At 36.6% G+C, this 26,562-nt stretch overlaps 1 protein-coding gene across 4 annotated transcripts in view; it reads right to left on the minus strand.

The window, feature by feature from the left end:
• AOPEP (aminopeptidase O (putative)) overlaps nucleotides 1-26,562 on the minus strand; it is a 175,551-nt gene that overhangs the window by 127,049 nt on the left and 21,940 nt on the right. For all 4 annotated transcript variants that reach the window (XM_072359395.1, XM_072359393.1, XM_072359394.1 and 1 more), the window contains 4 exons: nucleotides 23,734-24,693; nucleotides 21,194-21,360; nucleotides 16,175-16,331; nucleotides 12,893-13,141 (listed from right to left, as the gene is read on the minus strand). In XM_072359395.1, coding sequence (XP_072215496.1) covers nucleotides 12,893-13,141; nucleotides 16,175-16,331; nucleotides 21,194-21,360; nucleotides 23,734-24,539 — 1,379 coding nt within the window. In that variant the 5' untranslated portion in view covers nucleotides 24,540-24,693. The remainder of the gene's footprint in view (nucleotides 1-12,892; nucleotides 13,142-16,174; nucleotides 16,332-21,193; nucleotides 21,361-23,733; nucleotides 24,694-26,562) is intronic.

Here is a 26,562-nt window from a genome sequence, read left to right on the forward strand (position 1 = left end):
CTAGTATGATCATCAGTGTGCCATCAGCACAGGACACAAAAAGCCTCATTTTTGTTACAGTGTGGTCCTTCCAATACCTCCACACTCAAGTCCTCCTTACTTGAAACTTTGAAATAAACATGTTCTAAATACTATGGAAAGCCAATGTGGAAAGCAGATAATTTTCTATGATCCTGAAAAAGCTTCTGCTAATCTAATCCTGATCCATCCTACTATTGAAGCAGAAGTCTTATTTACCACAACTGTTACACACTTCTGAGCCACAAAGTTTATACAAACATAATTTTTCTGTTAAGTTTCCAGTTCAATTCCCATTGCCCACTGGTGCTACACCTACACACATCTCTGCAAAAGTTCCAGTTAGCTGAAGATAACCGTACTTAATTCTGGAGGTCACTGACACCAATTTGATTGCTGTCAAGCAAGAGACTTTGCAAGTATTCCTTGCTCAACATATTCAGGTTGCTGAGCTACTAATCAATTACAGGATTCATTACATTTTTTTTCTATATTGACTGGAGTTACATGGCCCTAAGCAGGTCTGTTCCATCAACTAATATATTCTCCAGACAGATGTTCTGTTTATCAGTGTCTTTATCTTGATGAGACAAAGGCACAAGATCCACTACAGTAATGGCTATGTACCTCTTCCATGTCTAAGATATGTCTCACATTACTGCAGCTTACCAGGTTGACAAAGGCTTACAAGACCCACTGATACCTCACAGTTTCTAGTCATAGCTTAATCTGAATTTAACACTTCAGCTACATGTTGTCTGGATATTAATGTTTAACAGAACTTCTTTGGTAAAAACAAGGTATAGAGAGAGCTAAAACTAAGTCACAGAAGATATTATTTCTTTATTATCTTATTTATTCTAGTAATATTGTGGAGAACTGTCATAGTATGTGTGAATGCTTATGCATGAGTGTGGATGTATCAGGAGGTCCATGTTGTAACAAAAAGGAGGATCTTTGTGTCCCGAGCTAATGGAAATTTGATGAGCACATCAAATTTAGATCAATCACATTTAATCAGCACGACTGAATTATAAAAACATCAGGATCAGGAGACAAAAGACAGAGAACAAAGCCTGATGATCCATGAAGTCAAACAGAACGGGAAAAATGATCATAGACAGCTTCCAAAAGGTACAGCAAAAAAAAAAAAAAAAAAAAAAAAAGCCAAAACATGCAAAAAGGCATATTCAAGCCCTGCATACAGTTACCAACTCAAAGTGAACCTAGGAGATGTTAAGGACCTTAAACATGACCTTAATTTCATCCTAACTGATCACAGTGCATGGCTGACTTCTTGGACACTGTGAACATGTCCTTGAGTCTGGCAGTGATAACTATTTCATTTCAGGTTTTATTGTAGATATAATCACTCTTCCCGCATACAAGACCTTCCTGTGGATATTTGCTATTATTAATACAATGTTGCCATACTTTTGTCAACATTACAGTTCAATGCTGTCCATATTGTCTGCATGCAATTTATTTAGTCCAGTTTTATAGTTTTAATTGCTGCAAGGGAGCTAATGTTTATGTACCCTGTAGAGATTTAAAGCAAATACTTGAGTAGTTAATATCTCCAAACTGTTTTAGCTGTCATCAGAACCTTCGTGCACCACGCCCCTCCAACAATAAAGTAGGATCTGATCAAACAGCACTCATCTGAGCAGCTTCACATTTATCTCATGGGGCAAGAATTAATCTAATACAAAGTAGACCTCTCTAAATGTATGCATTCTACAGTACAGAATGCTACAGTGACTACTTCAAACTACTCCTCGGCTCTAATTTCACTGTGTTACTTGCTAACATAGACAATGACAACTGTAGGATGAATATTTTAAGTTTTGTCAGCTGGTTTTTACTTTCCCTGATGTTTACTTTAATATAGTAATACAAAGAAATATTCAAAATCAAAAACATTTGTAAAGTTATGGACTCGCACCTCTAAGCATAGTTATTTCTAAATTACATCATATCTAAACAACTCAGCATTGTAACTTCTTCATCAATCTGATTTCAATGCAAAACAGGGACATAATGAATTTAATATCTGATATCTGAACTGAATAAAAGGAACTAATTATGTGAATTCACTCAGCTCATCTGAATTTCTCAGGCTTGCAGACCTCTATGACAAAACAACCATAACATTCAGTGCTATCCATGGAGTTCATTTTAAGAAGCAGGTCCAAGACAGAGTGTGCTTCAACATTTGTTCCCTTCCTGGTTTACTGTAGGTAAAAAAAAAAAAAAAAAAAAAAAAAAAAAAAAAAGTCAAAAGAGGTGAGCCAATTCCCTCAACATGCACTCTCCAAAAATAACAGTGAAGGATCATAATTTCTGGAAAATTTCTGAAAAAGAGCCAGTCTTTCCAGTAGTATAAAAATGTGTACTTCACTGACAAATTAAAACTGCCCAAGTTGTTTCTAGCAGTTTGGTCAGCCAGCACTCCTACTTTGTAAACAGCTGCAATTTTTCATCTGAAAATAGAAATCTTTCTTGTGGAGTGTCTGCTAAAGCATCTCAGTACTCATCTCCAAAAATTCTTAGCCAAACCAAAGAAGCAGAAGGACATTTAATTTTAAAGAAAGACTACCACAGTGTAAAGTAGGTCAAAATGATACACAGTGGGAGGAAACCAGAAAGAAGGAGGAAATTACATTCCTTGGCAAAATGGATTCAAAACTTCCATGATCTGATTCAGTATTCAAAAATGAGTTCTAAGTCCTTAACCAAACAGCACCAGCAGATACGTTTTGAAGGCTGAAATCACAGCTCAGTAGCCAACTCAGCAGCAATTTTCGAAATTTGCATATAAATGCCAGAACAGTAGCAGTATGCCAAGCAGACTGGATTAGCTATCCTAAAAGCACAGAGCAAGCGATAGATGAAAAGATGCTTTCTGACACATGCTGCAGAATCTCAAAGATTACGGTCCCAACTCAGAACCATAAAGATCCCTTAAGTCAACGTCCAACCCACTACTGCTGAAAAAGGGTAAACCTCAGAACTAACATGATGTATCAGAGCAAACTGAGTCAGCTTTCCTTAGGAAACTAACAATGGATCATGAGACACTATGGAAACATTTGCCTACTCCCTACCAAGAGTAACTGGAATTTGGCTGAGGCCCTTGTGAATCCCCACAGTAGCAGATGTTGGGACTGAGCAGAGAAAGAAGCAGTTCAACAAAATGACAAAGTGAAAGAACAACTAAGGTAAAACAAGCCGCTGCACACTAGGAATTTGATAAAACTGTCCTCCAGGAATGAAGTCTATCAATTGACAGAACATTACAACAGCAAAGAAGTAAGGATAACAAATCCAGGAAGTATAGGATCCAGGCCATTAAGCAGAAGGAGACTTAACTGAGTGGTCATGATCAAAGCTAGTAATGAATTACAACATATATGAAGAAAAGAGACCATACAATTGTTTAGAGATAGAGTGGTTGAATATTAAAAAGTAAAAAAATAGAAACTCACCAGTTGAGAGAAGTGGAAAAAAAAAAAAAAAAATCATAAATGCCAGTGCTATTAAAAAAGACATTGTGTCAATGTCAACAAAGACAATGAAAAACAAGACCAAAAGTTATACTGGAATACAGGAGGGTTAAGTTAAATACAAGAGGGTTCAGTTACAATCAGAGGCAGATATTGTATTATAAAATACCTGCAGATAGTCTCAAAGACAGGTGCAAAAAAGAACTGTGATAAGAAAGCCATTTCTGCCTCCTGATTTACATAAATTCTGAGCTTTAGAACCAAACTTTGTTTATGTAAAAATTTACTGAAAAAATTACATGTTTCTGGAAACAAAAATTAGTCCTAAAGTACTGTAAAACTGAGAGGTTTAAAACCTGGCTGCAGAGGCATCTAGTATCCAATCACTAACACTCAAAAATTAAAAATTAATCACATCATAACAATAAGTTAGGAAAATGTGAGGGTGCCAGGAGAAAACTTTCTTAATGACCAATAGATGATTCCACTAAAAAATGAATATGGCCATGAAAAAATGTTTGTTTGTGGGGTGTTTGGGGTTTTTTTTTCTGTCAGGGGGTAGGTTAACAAGAATATTGCTACTAGAAACAAGCCAACATATAAACTTGGGAACATTAGTGGAGAAATGTGGAAAGAAAACACAGCAACAGCAAAAACAATTCACTGCAAAGAAAGATCTATCTTTATTGCTTCAGTGTTGTGTCTGGATTATTTTTAGCTTGTACTAATTTTGCTTTTAATCTGTGTTTCTTCCCAAGCTTTCTGGAATTTAAAAAATAATAATATATATATATATTGACTCCTTGCCCCACAGTAAATAATTCACTATTTGTGTATTGCACAATATCTAAAAGGTTGTTTGTGTTGCAGACTTCAACTACCTGATGATCACACTTCTGGAAAAAATAATAACAAGCAGCAAGAGGAGTTCAAAACACAGACATGGAGAAACATTAATCTTCCACAGAGCTCTTTTTCTGTTTGTAAACATTCTGTACTCCTTTTATTTGTTTCACAATCAAGTTAAAGTTGAAATTCCTCATATCAAAACTCCTGTTCAGAATTTCATTTAAAAAAAAGAAACGGAGCAACAATAAAAACAGGCTTTTTTAGTTCCAGTTGTTTTTTTTCCTTTCAAAAAAGCCCAGCTGGAGGAAATGAAAATAAACATCAAATATGCAAAAACATATATATATAAACTTTGCAAGACTTATTTCACAGTTTTGGGTAGATGTTTGACTTCATTCTTAATTAAAAGACACAGGGGCCAGTTTTGTTTCAAAAAGACTCCAAAACTAAGTATTATTATTATCACAGAGTAGGAAAAAAAAAAAAAAAAAAAAAAAAAAAGTCTAACAAATAGCTTATACAATCAATACAATATTGGACTCTCAACTGAACACTGCAATAAGCTCTGAACACAGTCATCTCCTTTATCCACCATTAACTTTTGTCAATTTAGAATGCTCAGACTCTGAGAACCATAAAGGACAATTGTAACATGCAAGGAGTTCCTAATAAAGGCAAGAAAAAAAGCCTTGAAGAGGGTACTAACTCCACCTTGAAGTCCACAGAAATTTTACCCTTGCACAAAAATAAGCATGAAGATTGGCAAATTTCAGAATGAACCTAGTATTGTTTTTTTTTTTTTTACTCTGCAGAGACAAAAGGAACAACAAGGAACAACACTGTCTGACAGGGCTGTGTTTCTTATGTGTTTCTTACCCTAATTAGGTAGGTTTGGAAGACCTACTCCTTTACTGTGGCTTCTGGATTCTACCCAAAATGAAAATAGTAACAGATAAAAATAACACGCAGGAACTGGTATTGCAGTGACTTACGAAATTCGCAACTTACGTACTTCATTGTTGTCAAATATAAAGTTTGGAGGACCTGAAGGAAACTTGCTATTTTTCATTATGTCATGCAGTCTACCTCAGTCAAAACTGTTTTCTTTCTTTATGGATCTAATTGTGCTTGGAATATATTTGCTAGGGCTTCATCATCTTATAGTGCATTCCCTTACAGGTGTTCTTGCTCACTTGCATTTATTTTACTTCCTGATACCACTGTTAAGTCCCTCCTTTACCTGTTTTTCTTTACAGCATGGATAAATAACTATTTTGCATATCACCAGTTAATTTCTGCACGCTGCAGCTAAAAACAAGCTGAGAAAATACAGATTGTGGCCTGAACAAGTGACTAATCTGTGAGAAAGGGCTCCTGTTAGATTGGGAGTGCAAGTAAATTGTCTCTAGCTTTCAGAGTGTAGCTAGAAGAAATTCATTTCTAAGAAACTCCTCTGTAGCTGTAAACAAGTTTACATATATCTATGAACATAGAACTAATGTGAGTTTGTGGACATCTTGCCAGCCAGCTGCCACCTGTATCTGACGAGGGTAGTCCCAGGGCAGACATTATAATGGCCAGCTGCCACCTGTACTGAGAACTTGGCTAAGACTGACCATCTGGCTGTTCCCAACAACAAGAGTAATTCTATATTGAACTGATGAGTGTTAAGTAGTCTCCACATACTTTCTTTGGGATTAGTAAAACCTTACACAGAAGTGGTGGAGCTTTTGCATTACAGCCAGTTGTTTGAGTAGTGTCAAATCATTAAATTAAGTCCCTTGAAAACAGTCAAACTGCCAAAAAGGAGGCATCTCAGTGAAAGCACACATAGCTAAGTGAGTGCTGGAAGCAGCCTGTGATTGTTAGGATTAGCATTATCTGCTAATTCTTTCTGTTTCTCAAGCGGAAAGCAGTGAGATACGCCTAGCATAACACACACTATAAGTAAAACAAGGAGAATCAGTACAAGAATTCTCTCCACCTTTTTCTAGTACTTTAATGGCTTTTTTTTTTCCCCATGCATTAGAAATGGCACTCTAAATAACTGCATTAGAGAAGAGCACAGCCTCAGCACAGTCTTCATTTCCTGTCCATAACAGAGATGCCATGTCCGTAACTGACAGTGGTAGCAGGAAATCTTATATCTATCTCCTGTTTTTCGCCTGAGTGAAGACAGGGCTTTTTATTTGATGAACGATTAACACTCAGGAAAAAGGTGTTTAATTGCTCTATTCAAAGAAAATGATTATATTCACAATTACCCTTTAAAAACTAAATCTGTCTACATCACAGGTAACATGGAGAGATCTGGGACTGTCCAGCCTGGAAAAGAGAAGACTGAGAGGAGATCTTATGATAATTAAAAATATATAAAAGTCAGGTGTCAAGTGGACGGGGCCAGGTTTTCAGTGGTGGGCAGCAACAGAACAAGGCGTAACGGGCAAAATCTGCAACAGAGGAAGTTTCATACAAGCATGAACACTTTACTGTAAGGGTGAAAGAGCACTGGAACAGGTTGCCCAGAGAGGCTGTTGAGTCACCTTCTCTGGATATGTTCAGACACTTGCCTGGACACTCTCCAATGTCTCTCTCTTCCTCTGTAGGGAATCTGCTTTAGCAGGGGGTTGGACTGGATGATCTCCAAAAGTGCCTTACAACGCCTTCAATTCTGTGATTCTTTGAACACCCTTCTCACTTCATGTCATTGTAAAGAGCAGTGAGCTCTTCCCTCAGTCTCCTTTTCTCTAGACCAAACAACCCTACTACTTCCAGCTGCTCCTCATAACTCTTGTTTTTTAGTTCCCTCATCAGCTTTGTTACTTTTCTCCACACACACTTTGCTTGAGCAATTCCATACCCTTCTTACAGAGAGGCACCCAAAACACAATGCAGTACAGTCTCCTACTTCTCTAGTTCTGATGACAACAACATTTTTGATGCAAGCCAGGATGGCCTGAGCCTTCTTGGTCACCTGCACACACTGCTGGCTTATGTTCAGCCAGCTGATCAGCACCTCCAGGTTCTTCTTTGCTAAGCAACTTCCAAGCCATCCTTCCCCAGTTCTGTACTGCTGCACGGGGTTATTACAACCCAAGTGTTTAACCCAGTACTTAGCCTTGTTGATGATGACAACAGATTAGTGATTGCACTGTTGAATATCATCTGATTAGAATCAGCCCATCAATCTAGCCCACTCAGATCCCCCCACAAAGCCTTCCTGAGTATACAGTCCTGCCTAACTGGGTAGCTGCAAATATGCTGAGAATTCACTGGATCCTCTCAGCCACATTGTTGACAACAATGTTAAACAAAACCGGTCCCAGTACAGTCATGGGGAATGCCACTAACAACTGGCCAGCAACTGGATTGTAAAACAGGGATACAAGATAGCCTTTGTAGATAATTCAGACTCAGTTGCCACAAAACATTAAAACACCAGCATGAACACTTTTCAAAACAGATGAGAAAATAGTACCATTCTCAGTTTAACCACTCAGATGTTGTACTAGCCACTTTCTGGACTAGTAAGGTCCTCAAGTTAAGTCTTCCTACCAGACACAAGAGAGAATGGGTGACTGAAAAAACTAAATAACCCTCTTTAAGGACAAGAGTCTTTCAATACCATGAACTCAAATTCTACACTTTTGTGTCCAAACAGAGGCAGCAATCTTACAGCTGAAAGGCAAAGAAATCATAACTGATAGACCGGTATAATACATGAGCAACTAAATTGTGTATGGATCTAGTTCAGACCTGATTAGCACCCAACGATGATTTCAAATAGCCTAATATTGGTATCTCCTTTTGAAAACATTGGTATCTCATTATAAGTTATTTGCTGTAATAACAACCAAAGATCCCTCTACCCCATTAGTTTGTTTTCAGCAGTTACTACTAGTGCTTACAAAAATACACAAGAGCAAGGTACAGAGCAGACATTTTTCATCATACTCATAGCTCTCACTGATGTGTGATGTGACTAACTAAAATAAACAGTGCTTGCAGTGCTTGGCCTACACATTTTTTAATATGCAAGTGCCAGTTTTCAAATTCAAACACAAAAAATAGTAATCCTGTGTTATTTAAATTATGTGTGCTGCAAGAAAAAAAGAGAATTCTTCAGGTCAATTGTTTCTAAAAACATCCTCCAACCCAGTGGAAATAAACAACCACAACACTCGAGGGAGTAAAATAAGTATAAGTGAATTTGCTATGAAAAAGCAGAAACATGCTAAACAGGTTCCAAGGCCCAAGAAATTCAAAAGCCTAGTGTGAATGTGAAAGGCCCTCCATGGTTAGCAAGGAAGCAATAATGACTTCCAAGTTAAAAAGAGGACTCATGCAGTTAAACAATACAAGAGGGTCAAGACTCAAACACAAACTCAGGTGGCAAAAAAATTAAGAGTCTATATATGGTAGGATGTCCTTTCTCAGGGAATGAGAAAGGACAAGGAATTTAGAATCTCTGTAAGTGCTGCCAAAACAAAAGGAAATTAAGGAGTTTAAGATCATTAGGAAGGGATTTTGAAATACTGGGCTTTCAAATGGGATCAGTAAAACTGGATTGGGAATGAACTGATCTAAAGAGACGGAACACACCCAGGGAACACACAGACCCTGTTTTTCACTTGAATTCTTTCCACAAATTTTGTTCAGCTGAGTAACTCTAGTGACTCACATTTGCAACTGTGAAATATTTAGACGCCAGCAAAGCCTACACTCAGTTCCTATGGGTCATCACTAACACTGCCAAAACTGAAGAGCTACTCTTGCTTCCAGCCTGTTAGTACTCAGAACATACAACTTATGTTTGTCTTTTGGTGTAATATAAGGTCAAGTAACTTAAAAGAGGAGTGTCCAGCAGGGAGAGGGAGGTGATTGTCCCGCTCTGCTCAGCTCCTGTGAGGCCCAATCTGGAGTACTGTGTCCAGGCCTGGGTCCACCCAGCACAAGAAAGACACAGAGTTCTTGGGACAGATTCAGAGGAGGGCCATGAAGGTGATTAGATGCTGGAGCACCTCTCCTATGAAGAAAGTTGTGGGAACTGGGATTGTTTAGCTTGGAGAAGAGAAGAGTCCAGGAAGACCTCATTATGGCCTTCCAAAACTTGAAGGGAACATATAAACAGGAAGGGGAATGGCTGTTTATAAGTGTGGACAGTGATAGGATAAGGGGGAATGGTTTTAAACCAAGATGAGGAGGTTAAGGTTAGATATTAGGAGAAAGTTTTTCACACAGAGGTTGGTGACATGCTGGAACAGGTTGCCCAAGGAGGTTGTGGATGCCCCATCCCCAGAAGCATTCAAGGCTGGGCTAGAAATGGTTCTGGTCAGCCTGGTTTAGTGGCTGGTAACCATGCCCTTATCAGGCAGGTTGAAACTAGACGATCATTATAGTCTTTTTCAACCCAGGCCATTCTATGATTCTATGATCTCTTCCCTGCACAGTCTAATTAGGAGCTCTAGAATCTTTGCAGTCTCATATGTTTCCTATTCCTTTTTCCTCCAGTCTCTACCTTGTGAAAGTCAGAGAACTTAATATCAGAAATGCTGTTAGTCATTTGTGCCATTCTCAAAGTTCTGCAAAAGGAACTGAATTCCTAGATTTTAAACTGTTTAAATTGGATCCACAATGCTTCATTCATTTTTTTTGTTTTTATTTTTTTCCTCTAAACTTAAACTTTCTCTAAACACTCTAAACGTAGAGGTTAACATATCACCAACAAAGCTATCTGGATCACATTCTTCTACTAGCATAAGATTACTGAGAAGGTATATAGAATCATTTGAATTAAAATATCACGATACCAAGAAGGTATGCAAAATTAAGTCTTCCCACTTGAAAGATATGCAGGAAGCAAGAAATAATGACAGCAATGATTATATGTAGTCAAGATTTTGTTTCCATACAAAAATTAAAAGCAAATTTTAAAAGTCAGGAAGAGGTGTAAAGAAAACATAAGTAAACTGTACATGCTTTCAAGCAGTTTTTCTCACGAAGCATTCAAGAGTAATGCAACTGACTCACAGTGACAGCTGCTAGAATAGACAGCTTAAAACACCTTATTAGGTCACTCCATGGAAGAAATATAATCATTTTAAACTACTCTAAAATGCAGAGGAACTGCCCCGCTAAAGAATAGTAAAGAATTTGGAATAAAAAACACAGTAAGTACCAGCTAATGAGGAACAGACCAAAAAATTGCTAAATGCTGTAAAGACCTAATACTTAAGATGATGACTAAAATTTATGACTGTTACCTTCCCTAGCAAACAGGAACACAATTAGAATTCTCAAAATGGTAGTATCTTTGTGCTGGCATGCTGTGTTATGTTATACTGCTAGAGATAGACTTGAAGATAAAAAGGTAAATAGTACCCTTTCTAATCCAAGGAAACAGCATTTTTTTATTATTATTTTTTTCCATAATGTGGGTTTGGGCATGGTTTTGCACACAACTTAGTCTTAACTGAAGTCATGAATGTAATTATCATTGCATGGGCAGGAATAAACCATGTAAGTAGTTGCTATATGCAAAGAATCCCTGAAAAAAAATACATCACATGAAACAAGAACAAGCGAGTTCTTATGAGTCACGTAATAATTCCCTTTGCTGTCCAAAAAGCTTGACATTTAAATAACTTATTTTATTTCAATTTTTAAAAATTTGAATGTGCTTGGCTTGATGAATGAAAAGCATCAGGAAGTATGCATGCTCATTCTTTCATCCTTTACTTATATTCAGTGATAGGGATCATCTGGAATGAACAGTCATTAGAGGAAGCATGAGGAAATATACACAGAGGTTTTCTCATCTCCTCCACAAAGAAAGCATTATTACATATTCCAAATACACAGTCCGGATTCAGATAACCACAGATGGTTTTGCACAGAGCACCCTCCAGGCATCCTTTCCCTACATATTCTGGGAAAGGTACATGCAGGGAAGCACTGCCATCTTCCCAAAGAGCAATAACATACCAAGAACAGAATCTTGAAGATTGTTCCTACTCAGTATCATCATTTTGGTATACACATCTCACTTCTTTCTCTTTCTCTTTTTTTTTATTTCTTTTTCTGTGTGCACATTTTGTGTCTTTCCTGGTTCCACTGATCACTGCTCTCTTCATACAGTTAAGTGAAAAGTAGTCTTTTTCTCACTCACAGAAATGACTGGAAAGGACACGCGTCAGTCTTTGCATACCATGTCTTTGAAATCAGAAGAAACTACTAAGCAGCTCTATCAACTCCATACAGCTTCAAGAACATAGTACTCAACATCACACCTACCACCAAACCAAATATAATCTGTAGTAGGTGTCCAAAGCTACAAGGAGTCTGTTTCATGACACTTTCATTTATGAGTCTATTAAGAAAAAATCTATCACCAAATACCAGTAACATATGCAAGTTATCTACAAATATGAGGCTGATGTGAAAAAGAAGAGTGTCATTGAATGCTGGATTCTTAAATTTTACAGTCTTTAAAAAAAGTAAACCTGCAACAAAAACTACACGACATTATTACACAACAACAATTTTGTATTTTTTTTTTAAATCTCTGAGAAGACTGCAATATGAATGCTGAATAAAGAGGTCTACAGAAAGGAAAATCAAAACATCTAGCATGAAACAGAAATTTTCATATTTGATTAGTTGTACAATTTATCAGACACCATATTACCAGACTGCCCCTCTACTGCCATCTGTATGATGGCAACAAAATATAACAGAATACTGGTGGGAAGGTTCAATCTCTACTGCTATACGGCCATCTACCTAGAATGCTGTGGGCCAATGTTATAAAATGGGATGCATTACTTTTGGAGCGGCTGTTGCAGTTTTTGTTTCAGCCTTCTAGTCTAGTGATGGTACTAGAAAACAGTAATACAAATAGCATTTTACTCTCTGCTATTAATTGCTACATGTTGCTGTACTAGTACTACAGCTAAAATTCCTAAGCTATTGCACAACTGGAAATTGTACTGTAAAAACAATAATATTTAATTAAGCTTTTTATTTTCCTCAATTACATGAACACTTAATAGTTTGCCTTCCTCAGCTTCCAAAGCCCAGTGTTTGATTAGAAAATATTGAACAACAAAAGACTTTTAAATAAACTACGTATCTGAATTTTAACATACTCTGTCAGGACATAATGATAAAATCACCACCACCACAAAACACGAAATAATATTAGCATCAAGTACTGAAATTAATAGAACTAATAAAAAAACAAAAACAAAAACCTTCAGTTTTGCGAAGTGGAAATTCAGACACGTCTTACGAACTTATATTTTGCTTCCAAAGCCCTTATAACACTGAAACTAAAGATCTCAGCACAAAGTAGGCAAGTAAACCTATTAAACAAAACCCAGCTAGCAACAACTAGCATTTTAAAATTCATTTAATAAAACAGCAGTTTCATATTGACAGCAATTTTACTCTGTTAATTAGCTGATAAAAGGAGTCAAAAAAAATACAGAATGAGGTAAGATAGTAAAAACATTCTTTACCTAGCCATTCCCAGGCTGGAAAAGTTTGAAGGAACTATCAAAACATCAAGCCTGCAAAAGGGATGTGTGCCCAGTGTGGAATAAGCAGCTGAGAGGCACTGAGGAATAAGCTGAAGTAAATGCTCTTCACAGCGTTCCATGAGGCACAAGGGAGCAAAGACTCTATAGGGAATGACTCTTTGCAACGTGGCAGCAGGATTTCGGAAACGGCAGGGATATTCCATATGACCACAGCTTTCTTTATGCCACCTGACAATAACAACAGAAAAAAATAGTTTAACATGGTCCAGAAATACACAATTGGATAAAGTAACATAAAGATATTTTCCAGACACCAGAATGATGCAGTTAGTTCACATACATCCATCTCAGTTAATCTTCTTATACCATTCACCCATGTTTAGCACTGTGAAAACATAGGTCAGAATAATTACATTTCTGAATGGAGTAGATATATATACTTATAATTAAAAAAGAAGAAATATCCAAACCTTGCTTTTATAGTAGACACGAATCAAAAAAAGATAAAAAGTAAATAACAATACAAAAATGCTTCTTTATTCAGAGAATTTCCACTCAAATGATGATGCAAATTTTCTTTTTTTATGCTCTTATTACATGCAACTACAACAAAATTCCATTTCTTGTCTGTTGTTTTTAGTATATATATATATATATATACTAATATATATATATTATATATATGAGCTTTTACTGCTTTTGTTTTTTTCCTTAGATGAAAAAAAAGTAGGTACCAAGTCAGTCTGATCAACACAGATATCACATTAGTATCAAGATAAGAGTAACACTCTTACAGAATGTTCAGAGTTGTGGCTAGAAATATGAATAAATCTGATCCTTTCTAAAACTGAGTCATATGTCTTTATCTATCCAAATAGACTTGTATCTGAGCAGAAATTAGCTACATGTTTTCACATGCTAACTTGTCTTCTCTACAGGGCAGAACCTCTCCTTGGTAACAGATTTCAGCTTCAAGCAGCTGGTTCTACAGTGCCTGGACAGTTGAAATACTTATTGCACCAAGCATCGCCAAAAGCCACTTATATTTGTAAGAGTATAAAAGTAAAAACTCACTCCAGGTGAGTGCTGATACACAAATGATAAGATGTAGAAAAGAACTATGTTTCTCAGAAGTGCCAAAATTTCTAAGTGTCAACCAAACACATTGCATACAATAAGTAGATTTTTATTACATATGAGAAAAAATCTATCTACCATTAAACACTTTTTTTTTTTTTCTCCCAAGGATGGTCTGAACCAGAATATTTTCACTCTAAAACAATATAAATTTGTATTTAATTGTCAGAGTTGAGATTAAACAGGAACATAGAAGCCAGCACTTCAATTCTCTTAACATTTGCCAATTAGTCATTATGAAGATAGGAAACTTATCTTACATTCTAGCTCCATTTACTATTTTGATGCAGTCTCTTCACATCAAACACACTGGTGCCTGAACATAAATTATATTACACATTTAACTAATTTCTTTCAGAAATCCTTTTTTCCTGCTGCTCAAGAGTTTATCCTCTTTATTATTACTTTCTAGAAACCTCTGCTACTGTTTTAGTTACTTAGTCTTAATGACTTAAATAACAGTGAATATTCACTGTTCTAAGACCCAAATGTGCTTTTTTAAAAAATCTTTTTGAGTTAGTTTTTCTTTGAAAGTTCACCTGTTGCAGATACATCAGCCCAACTGTCTCAATTTATTCAACAAAAAACAGATGAGAACAATGACTATCACACTGATTAGAATTTGCAGTATTTTTTTGCTGCAGAAAGATAAAGAAAATCCCATTTTCCAAGTTTCCAAAAAATAAAAATTAAACATACTGTCAGATTAATATCCTGCATCAAATCAATTACTGAATATCCTGTACATTAGAGAAACGTGGTTAATAATTACTGAGTACTTCTGTATAGACAGTCACATAATGAACAAATAAATAGCAGAGGAATAAACAGAGAATAATTTCTAAAAGCTTGTCATATGTATAAACTGCTTTTAAGGTTGAATAGGCATGTGTTACTGATGTTAGCCAAGCTGCAAGTCATCGGAGTCCTTTAATTTTGAATTCTAGCAATTATGTCCTCAGTTTCTAAAACCTCACCAGCTCTTATCAAAATGGTAAAAACTTACACAATCTTAATGATATCACAGTATTAGCCCTAAAACAGATATGTAATAAGTAAGGTTCCTTTCCCTTCCTTTCCCTTCCCTTCCACATTCTCTTTACCTTTCCTTTTCAAGCTAAGTTTCTAACTGCATGATCAAAATATATATATATATACATACGTACTTAAGGACTTTGAAAAATTGACTGTAATATGTCAGAGAATCAAGAGCTATGTCTGAGATTTCTGTTAACTAAGGTGAAGACATGTGCAATCAAGCTTCATTGCTCCAGAAAATTAATTTTCAACTTCAGTTATCATTGGAAGGACTATATGACATTATAATGTTCATTCACAGGAGACGGCAATCTCCTGGAATGAATCCAGAGGTGGACCGCAAAGATGATAATGGGCCTAGAGCATCTCCCTTTTGAGGAAAGGCTGAGTAATTTGGGTCTGTTCAGCCTGGAAAAAAGAAGACTGAGGGGAGATCACACCTTTACAAATATCAAAAGGGACAGACAACCCCATAATAATTTAAATGTAATGAACCTTTTTGACTATATTGAAAAGAGAGATAGATATATCCAAACTAATTACGTTTCTACAGGCTTTGTTAAAGATAGAAAGTAGCCACTGCATGTACTGGTCAACTGGCTATTTTTCATTGAATTGAATGAATTTCCAAAATTCTTTCACAGAACCACTGCAACATTACACACCAACCCAGGCAAACAATTGTGAAGGCCAGCTCTAACTATGCAATGGACTGTACAAGAAAGGAGAAGTAGGGACTTGCATTGGCCAAGAACTATGGCACTACTGGGCACTAGATATCCAGTATGGATCAAGATAAGTAGCACTGAGGATCTTACAGAAAGAGTCTGTAATAAAAAAATGGAGAATCTGGTAGTCTTGTGGCAGGGCAATAAGCACCACATGATGTAAAATGCAAATCCAGAGAATAGTTGGATTAGCGCTATTGCTCATGAAAGCAGTTCGATTTTACATAAAAAGAACCACACCCTTACTCTTGAAAAAAATTTGAAGTTCCTGTGTTGAAATGGCTTATTTTCACCTTCTATGGTGAAAATGTCACCATGGAGTAAAATGACACTTTTCAACAATATTCCAAACACCAACCTGAAATCAGCTTGTGAAAATGGCACAGAAAACTCATCTTCTGTCTGGATAGCAGCTGTGAAACATTGCCGTTTAACCTCCTGCCAGCACCCCACAGCAATAGTGAAGGTGGATGCTGGCATTGGCATAGTTACATAGTAGTACCAGCTCATGATACCTGTCAATAAAAAGAACATTTGTGCAGATTCATCAGTCAAAGCACCCAGTCAAGACGAGATATTTTTGTGTACTTGAGATTTTGGGTCATATCTCTCTCCTTACATCCTGGTATTTTTCTTGAAGAAGAGAAAAAAGCATAATTGAGACGTATAAGAGCAGTCATATGTGACCACCATGGATTCAGTATCATTTACTTGTATCTGTACTCAGCACTGGTGTGGCCACACCTCAAGTACTGTGTTCAGTTTTAGGCCCTTAATTTGCAAGAAAGACATGAAAGTCCCAGAGCATGTCCAGAGAAGGGCAATGAAGCTGGTAACGGATCTGGAGCACAGGCCTGATGAGGAGTGGCTGAGGGAGCTGGGATTGTTCAGTCTGGAGAAGAGAAGGCTCAGGAGAGACCTCATCATTCTCTATAACAGCCTGAAGGGAGGTGGTTGTGAGCTGGGGGTCGGCCTCTTCTCCCATGTAACTAGTGATAGGATGAAGAATGGCCTCAAGTTGCACCAGGGGAGATTCAGGCTGGATGTTAGGAAAGAGTACTTTTCCAAAAGAGTAGTCAGGCACTATAATGGGCTGCCAAGGGAGGTGGTGGAGTCACTGGCCCTGGAGGTGTTCAAGGAATGTTTAGATGTGCTGAGCAACATGGTTTACTGAGAACTATTGGTGACAGGTGGATGGTTATTTTGGATGACCTTGGAGGTCTTTTCCAACCTTAGTGATTCTTTCATTCAATGATTCTATACTTAAGGCCTTACCTCTCCTCTATCTGCTGGTATATTCAGCTGTAAAAAAAACTGTAGTTACTGAGATATTATTAACACAATGAGGTGTTACTGTCCAAGAATTGTATCAGATGAGAAATCTAATAGCATCTTCAGACACAAAAGATTAACATTTAATTCTGTCAACCCTGGATCACTTCCTTATAATTTTGTCTTGCCTATACAACATTACAAACATTACAAACTCTTTTCTTTGTGTTCTTGACAGTACCAAACTGACAAAAGTTTTAACAAACAACACTGGTACTTACAGATCAGACTTGGCAATACAAGATATAGATGTGCAAACCAGGGAGTTAGAAATTAAGCTCAGAACTTCTCCTTTTCCAGTCACTGGGCACTTCATAATTTTTCAAATATGAAGGAGAACAGTTTAGCAACCTTATCTGTCAGTTCCTCTAAGACTCTGGGATGCATCTCATTGGATTTAATGGACTTGTGGACATTCAGGTTCCTCACATAGTCTCAGAGCATCATACAGTGGGTAGGACTTAATTTCCCCAATTCCTACCTCCAAACCTGGGAGATATAGTAAGAGCAAATGCTGGTGAAGACTGAAGCCAAAAAGTTGTTGAATATGATAGACTTTTCCATGCCAGTTGTAGCCAAGTTCCCTGTCTCACTCATCAGAGATTAATATTTCTTATGTCTTCCTTTGCTGTGTTCTATACCTGGAGAAACCCTTCCTGGTATTCTTCACATTCCTTGTCAAGTTTCACTCTTGCTGTGCTTTGCCTTTCTCTGTCCCAACCCTAAACTCCCAGGCTGCATCCTTACAAACTTCTTAGGATGTAGAACACTGCTTCCACTCTCAGTGCATTTCTGTTTTGTATTTTACTTTGTTTAAGAGGTCCTAACTCAGCCATGTAAGTGAGCTCATATTATAAGGGCAATAACTGAGGCTCTCTCTATAATGTGTTCACTGATCAATGATTGAAATGATCTTCATGTACACAAAACTTCTCTAAAGCAACCACTATGAAGTACTGTTCCAAATAAGGTTTAACTCTCACTGGCAAGGTTGCTTCCCAGCTGCCTCTTTTCTCCTATAACTTCCTTTCTTTAACATTTTTTCAGACCAGTGTGATTTGTTTCATTTTCCATTACTTGCATCGTCACTACACACTGGGATGACAAGCTTCATTCTGTTCCTTTTCCCCCTTCTTCCTTTCTCCTGACTGTCCTCTGCTTACCAGTGGCTTCCTTGTAGACAGCACCACCTCTAGGGTAAGAGAAAGTAGTACACATCAAATAGGAAGATTCTCTACTGAAGTTAATAGCATTTTGTACCATGGCTTGTATTTCACACAAACACCACATCTATAGTGTCCCCTTCTTAACCAAGGGAAGAAAAGACTTCTTACTTTCATGGGGTTCTTAGGAAAGGATATATAGTGGATTGGTTTTGGAAAAATAAAGCTTTATATAATTATTTATTTTTATGTTGACACAAGAATTACCAATTACAACTACTACAAGGATTTAAACAAAAAACCCTTATATTCTCCACATGGTGACAGGCTGACTTTGGGCCACTAAGTCCCAATCCTATCACTAATGATATGGTACACTGATGTCATTTTCAACACTCCATCAACTGCATTTTAAAAATAGTTTTCCCCAGAATTAGTTTTTTTCATAATACCACTATACATATTTAATGGACTCTTTAAACTAGAGACATATAACAATGTTATTGAGGAAATAATTATTTCACAGTACAGACTTTTCAACTAGTGAATTGATCTAAGAGAATATTTATTTTAACCGGCCTAAGCCCATTTACGTTGCCTGAAAATCTTCCACAGGTTTCTATTTCTAGAAATTCACATAAGAATCCTTTTTCTTCCTAATAGTTTAGACCATACAGACATCACTGAGGTACAGGTAATAACTCATCAGCAAGACAGGAGTGTAAGTAAAAATAAATAATACAATAACAGCAGAACTGTTGTCCTAGCCTCAAATCAAGAACACTTTCTCAGTACCATGTCAGGAAAACACTACTGCCCAAGTTAGTGAGAAGCTCATCATGTCAGTTTTCCATATTTCAGCAGAAGAGTCATGGCTTGAAACATGCTTCACATATGATCAAAATAATCAAATAATCCAATGTAAGCTGATGGCTCTCAAATCAATTGGACTTCTATTCATTATTCCCCTCTCAAAAATAAATTTGACCCTTCAGAGGGGAAGATTGTTTTTCCCAGAAACACCTAATTCTAACCTTTTCCATAAGATTTCATTAAACAATCTTTTCACAGGATATAAAGCCTTTGCAGAAAACTACTATATAGTCTACAATTCTTCTGGTCAAAAGGAAGTAAAATTTTAAACATCAAAAGTACTCCTGAGCTCCTTTTCCGTATCCAAATGCTTCATTATGTTTTGTCCTTCTCTAAATATAGGCATCACCCCCTTTTTGCAAGTGTTGAGAAATTAATTTATTTTATCAATATGAGCTATGAACAGTTTTGAAGGATTATACAAATGTGAGTTCACTACAGCAGTAGCTAAAAAACAACTATTAAACTTCACATGAGGGGTGAATTGGAGAAAGGCTGAAACTGTGCAAAGCAATTCGTCAGAACAGGAATAAGTAAGTAAAAAGAGCTAGTCATTTCTGAAGACAGATTTATGGTGGAAAATAACTGCTGTAAGGGTTGGATCCTGTCTTGTAATCATTGTAATTATTCTAAGTATTAAAATTTTAAATTACTTCAGGACTGAGACTTCCAAAACAGTTCAACTGGAGGCTGGCTTTCCTTGAGTTCTAAGAGCTTCTTTTATCAGAATGGGTGAGTTACATGCACTTATCATCCTTATTTCATTTTTTTACAACTACAGTATATAACTATGGAGTGGTGGGTCTTGTCCAAACATAAGGAGCAACAACTTTCTTCTTTGCAAAGGGAAATGTATACATTTATTTTGGGATTTAAAATTAAAAAACTTTTAAAAACCAGTGTACACAGCCACCAGATGGATGCTGTATGTGCCCCACAGAAAGTTCCCATTCAGCTTATTTTCATTTCTATGTGCATGAGTTAAGCTCTCCTTCTGTCTGCAGCCTGAATACAGCTTGCACTTTCTGCAGCTCCAATAATTAAATAATTAATGCTGATTAATGCAGCAGTGATGCTGTATGAATCCAGTTTACTTTGTGTGTCAGGGAGAAAGTGGGAATAAAATAGAAATCTAGAACTTCTCTCCCAGTACTAGCACTGGACCAATCAGTACTTAAAGTAGGCCTAGTTAAGGAAGGATGATTCTAACTACTAGTATTATTGAGACTTCTCACTGAACATCAATGAGTACCACTTTCATAAAGCAGGCTTCATATTTAAAGGCTTGACAACAAAACTACTTACACTAGAAAATACTGACCCTGCTTCTCAAACAAGTTCAACCCTAATGATGGCAAGACATACTTTGTATTATTTAGATAACTGCCATAAAAACTTCTTTATCTGTGCAGACAGAGGTCTAAAGAATGAATAATACAGAATAAAAATGAAAAATGGTTACTTGCTCTCAGTTGCAGGTAGTTTTATCTACAAATTAAAAAACAAACAAACAAACAAAAAACAAACACAAAACCAACACAAAAAAACAAATACCAGAATTTCAGAGTACAGAACTGATATTCTTCATCCACTCAGTATATATCAGGAAACAGATAAAACACTGTGGCAGATCTTAATCATTGCCATACTAACCTACAAGTGGACTGAAGAAACCAAAAGCTTAATTAATCAAGGCTTGGATTTGTCAAGAGCCTGATTCAGTACTTTATCTGTCAAACATTCAACTACAAAGTAATTACAATAAAGTCATTTTAGAACAAGTGAAATCTAGGTTTGGAAAAAATAAAAAATAAATCTAGGTCTGTAAAATATCCATAAATTCTTACAGTTTCTTACTGAGACCCTGAATGGGCAACCACCTCAGGATCCCCCACATAGAGATTACTTGTAGATATCCTTTAAGGGCTTTTCAAAAATCACGTCACTACTTAAGCTGTATCTCCAATTATAAAACTATTGAAAACACTGCTGTAGAAAATAAATTTCACCTTCTTGAAGCTGGACTGGGTCTGCTGAGTTTTCACCACTCATCAATACAACAAAGCCTGCAGATGCTCGGACTGATGCTTGCCATGTTGACAAGGCAATGGGTGGTTCTTGGCATGGGAAAAGGGCTCTGTTGTTTATCGGTGATCCCATTGTATAAACACATGGCCTAAATGGAAGGAAATGAGATGGGATGCAGAGTTACAAAAAAAGACTCAATTGTGTTTTCTGTCAAAGATCAAACATACTGTTGTATTGCTTTCATACTTTCTCAGCTACGTTTCAAACTTGTTTGACAAGAACCAAACTACCATTCAAGCCATTTAAGACAAGATAAAGAAAAGCAAAAATACTACAATAATTTTTACATAAACAACAAAAGAATTTTCTGCATTAGCTTTTCAGTCTCAGACAATAACTGTAAGCTGAAACCATAAGGCCAAGAAAGGCTTCTGAGAATCTTCTAAGGATTACACTGCAGCCTTCACTAGTATTTATGACACTTCTCTACTGTCATCTCATTAGTGCTTTCATTGCCATTACTTGATGGCTCATCCAAACAGCATTAGAACTAGTGCTGTGCCTTACTCAGTTACAGTCTCAATAAATCTTGACTTTTTAAATTTCTTCTTCTAGTAAGGAGATGCACGCTAGTTCACTTGCCTTACAAGTATATACAATCAAAAGAAAGCATTTCTTCCCTGCCAGCTTTAGTCTCTTTTTAGCTTTCCATGTAGCAGTCTCCCTTGTCATTGCTCTTTTTGCAGTTCCTCTAACATTCTCTTAGGCATCTTCCTTATCCGCTGACCCTTTGCTAACTCAACTTCAACATTTCATGCCAACCAATTCTTTTCATCTGATGCCAGTGATATCTAATTCCCTTTACACAAAATTTATTTCATAGCTGTTCCTGTTAAAATGGTAACAAAGACTGAAAATAACTGATTAATGACTGAGAAAATAGGAGAGTTCCTACTTGCTCTATTTCTGCAATAGTGATTTAAAAAAATCATACAGTTGTCAGCCTCAATGTTTACAAACAGAAGAAAGTTTTCTTAAGCATATCAACAATGATACAGATGGATTTTCCATTCTCCATTCTGAAATCTGTGTTTCTTTCTTGGTTATCTGACTCACGTGAACTAGAGTTTTGATTTGTTTCCCCATTTCACACGTCACAATAGCTAAATGTAATGCTTTGTTCCTAAGTGCCAGTCATTAAGGACAGCACAAGTAATTTTGCAACCTTCAGATGGTCTTCTGATCTCCCTCTAGAATATAAAGGACTTACACAATTCTAAATAAACATTTGAAAATCTTAGTTATAAATAGCTAAGGAATTGTTTCTCTCTCCTTGCCAATGAGATCCAGCCTGATGTGGACACCTGACACCCCCAGATTTTGCTCTGCCTTCCCGAAGCCCCATCTGGAGTACTATGTTCTCAGCACAAGAATGATGTAGAACTGTTGGAGTGGGTCAAGAGAAGGCCACAGTCAAAATTCGGAATTTCTGTAACTAACAATTATCTTGCATTAAACTTCCTGCACTTATATTGTTAATAATTTATTGAGGAGTGTGGAGAGAAGGAGAAGAGTAGAAATCAATGAATATTAACCACTAACTACAAATTAACTACCGGGCTTGATGCTGATCACAGTTTACCAGTAGAATAAACTAAACACTAGACATAGGTGCTTCTGAATGAAGTCTTAGTTTATGTTAGCATAACTGAAATGAAAGGCAACCATACATCACTACTTTAGGAATGAAAAGCAAGTATTAACCTAGACACAATTTCTACATCATCTTCCAACTTTGCCCCCGATTTCAAAGTATCAAAGACTAAAAAAATGGTAGCTATTAAAACCCACCTTTGAACATTACAGATAAGTTGTGTAAGTCAAGAGTGAATTGTGGATCCCCTCATACAAAGATCTTATCTTGAAGATTTCTGTGTAGCACTGTGTACTTTCATAGAAGCCAGATTAAAAAAAAAGCAGCTCATTTGCCAACATCAATGTATCTTACATAACAGGTAAAGAAGATTTTAAAAGTTTATTGTGAGAGATTTATGAGGAAAAGACTGTGTTGATAAAAGACTAGCTGTGAATAAATTCTATTAAATGTACAGCATGTTGATTTTTATGCGGTATGAACTGTTGTTTAAGCTAGAAAGGAAAAGGAATGGAAAGAACTAAAATGAAAATAACTTGTCACAGAATATCTTCTTTTCTCAAAATGATAATCTCCTATTCCCTTCACACAGTTACTCCAATACTCAGTAATTATGTATTCCCCTTTAGTATGAGGAAGCACAATCATTTAAACAGGCTCGAGGCCTGAAAGTGCTACAAAGTTTCCAGAGCACAATTTATCTGTTACCCTGAAAGATAGCAGTAGGATTCAAACCAAGTACACCAGAGATAGAGAGGAAGGGAATGCTCATCGTCTTCACAGAGCTTCTCAGCAATATATAAATGAACATTCTCACACCTGTGTTTACAATTAACAAGTGCAGAACCTTTCAGCTAATTTACATACCTGCCACTCTGGTCTGTAGTCCATGTAACAGATCTTCCATCAGGCCTGGTTTTGTATTGTATTCTTATAGCATGAGGAAAATCTGCTGGAGTCTGAACTCCAGGTTTCCTTATCTCCAAGCTCCAGCTGCCAGCAGTAAACTCAAGCTCTCCACATCCAGGTGCCTGGCTGCAGCAAGTGTAATAGTATAGCTGTTCCTGACAGCGATCCGAAGGTAAAGTCACAAGTTTGTGTACAATCTGATTTCTGAGATTTTCCAGCTCCTTTGAAACATCAATTAGTTCAGCAGACATGGCAAATTTCTCAATGCCTGACACGGCAGCAATATCTACCTCCTCAACCTTTAGCACAGATAAATCACAGCAGTCCAATACCAGCAGAAAATCCTTGTTCCCATGGCTCTCTGTGTCACAACAGTTCTTTGAACCAGAAATCTCAGAAGCTTGTTCCTTGTTGCTATGGTTACCATTTTTATCCGAAGTATCTTTTTCACCTTCACTACAGACAGCAAAATCACTACATTCCACTTCAGATGAAAAGACACTTGCATTTGACACAGAAACACGGCAGGGTTCTGATGTCCCAGTTTCACAGATTTTGTTAAGGTGTGACTGGCAGCCTTCTTTACCAATACTGCTGGCTTTCCTGTATCTGCTACCCGTCTCCAAAAATAAAACTATGGTTCCTTCTATAACTTGGCTTTTAAAATCCACATCCAAGTCCAGTACATAGTGCTTTACAAGCATGTGGCTAGTGTTGGCCATTAAGGGCAAGTCATCCTTCATGGGGTCTAGTTGCATCTCCATGTTTCACACTGGTGGTTAAGTTTTGCAAAACCTTAGTAATTTGTTATTTATAATGTTTCCATAAGAAGCAAGAACATTCAGCCTTCTAGTGCCAAAATCATTTTGATCAAATTACACTATAGAAATCAGTAGCAGTTCCTTTGCTTCTCTCATTCTGTAAGAAAAAGCAAAAACAAAACCAAGTCAGATTATTGTTCCATGACTTGAAGCATTTTGAAAAGTACTAAGAAGTCCAGTTGCTTTTACAAAAAACTGCATCTCCACAGAATGAGATCAAGCTAGTTGCTTCAGGATTTGCTATCAATTAGGCTTTACTTTTCAGAGAAAGTTCCAAGTCAATATACTTCTAGACAGCTGTCACAAACTGAAACCAATTCTACTGAAGATGACTCTAGATGACATCTCACCTACAAAAGTACTTAAGATACATTGTTATGCAACATCTAAATTTATTACTGTATTGTTTGTTTTCAGGGTTCCTGTACTTACATCATGACTTAGCTCCAACATAAGAAGCATAAGCCAACATCACTTCATATGTTACAAACTTTTAAGTAACAATCTGATGTATACAAGGCAACAGCAGGGACTAATATACTTTCCACATGACAACCACCCTCATATCAGAATTTTTAGTAAATTACAAGAAAATGAGTCCATCTACTGTGGGTGCATTCTTAGTATGCCCTTGAGATGGTTCATAAAGATTTTTAAACTTTGTAGTTATATACTAAAGTTACGTGTTTATATCTTAATAGCTGGAAACCCATTAATGCTCAGGATAATAGCATCTTAGAGAAAACAAAACGTCTTTCACTGGAAAATATGCAAATATTGCAAAAAGCAAGAACATATTAAAATACATCAATATTTTTTGCAAGCATTTCATCACAGAATTGTAACTGCTATGCATTCTCTGATTGCTACAACCACTGAGCTGAAATTATATGGTTATCCCACTTAGGTCCTTTTTTTGACTGCTTTCTAGACTAGAAGTCAAAGACAGAAAGAAACAATTTCCTGTTAAGACTTGTAGTTCTCTTGCTATCGAATCAGTTATATTCTCACAACACGTAGCTAAGTCTGTTTTTAAACACCTAAAGTGCACAGCTATTGGCTTGAGTCACTGGTTTATTATTTCACAGACTCAGTATAGATTTCAGTGTCCAACATGGTTCCTTGTAGAGATTTTAAAGTAAATGCAGAGGAGAACCTAGACTCCCCTTAGACTTGCTATTTTGTTTGAATGCTATCAAACTGGAACCAGCTAGTGAAAGGCTCAGGCCATGAAGCCATCAAACTGCAATACGAACTACTTTCACACACAGCACACAAAGCATTGCAAAAGGGACATCTTTGAATGCTCTCTTCTACTCAGAAACAGCTATTACAGGGATGACTTTAAATGCAAGCAAAGAAAAATCTTCCTTTCAATCAATCCATATGCAAAGGGTCACTGATATGTCTCTGTAAATTCAGAGTAACTTGAAAATTATCCAAGACATTAGATTTTTTGAACTAATGCTGACAAGTACTTCTCTCTTCTTTATTTGAGGGCTCTCCCAAACTTTAAATCTGAATTGTATTTCTGTTGATCTTAACAGTTTTCTGCTTCAAGTGTTTTCCAACTTTAATTATGAACAAGAAAACATTTCATATCTTGCACTGATGTGCCTCTGTATATACCTTCAGAATTTGCAGGATCAAAAAAAGATACAAGCTCCTGCAGAGCACCAGTGACTCCACTGCAGCTTTGTAAAGATGGCATGTTCATTTTGCCAGTTTGATTTAAAAACAAAGAGCAACAAAAATAAACAAATAGAGGAAAGTGAAACATCATGTACCCTGCAGTGTATATTGGGCATTTGCAGCAATGCCTCCATGATGTCTGTGACACTAGAGAGCAAACCTGACGTTATGAAATAAATAAATAAATACTTACTTTCAAAAAAAATTAAAACTCTCTTTGGTCATCTCTGCTCAATATCAATTCCACTAACTTACACATACCTATTTCTATAAT

Source organism: Excalfactoria chinensis, chromosome Z (genome assembly GCF_039878825.1).
Source record: "Excalfactoria chinensis isolate bCotChi1 chromosome Z, bCotChi1.hap2, whole genome shotgun sequence".
NCBI lineage: Eukaryota > Metazoa > Chordata > Aves > Galliformes > Phasianidae > Excalfactoria > Excalfactoria chinensis.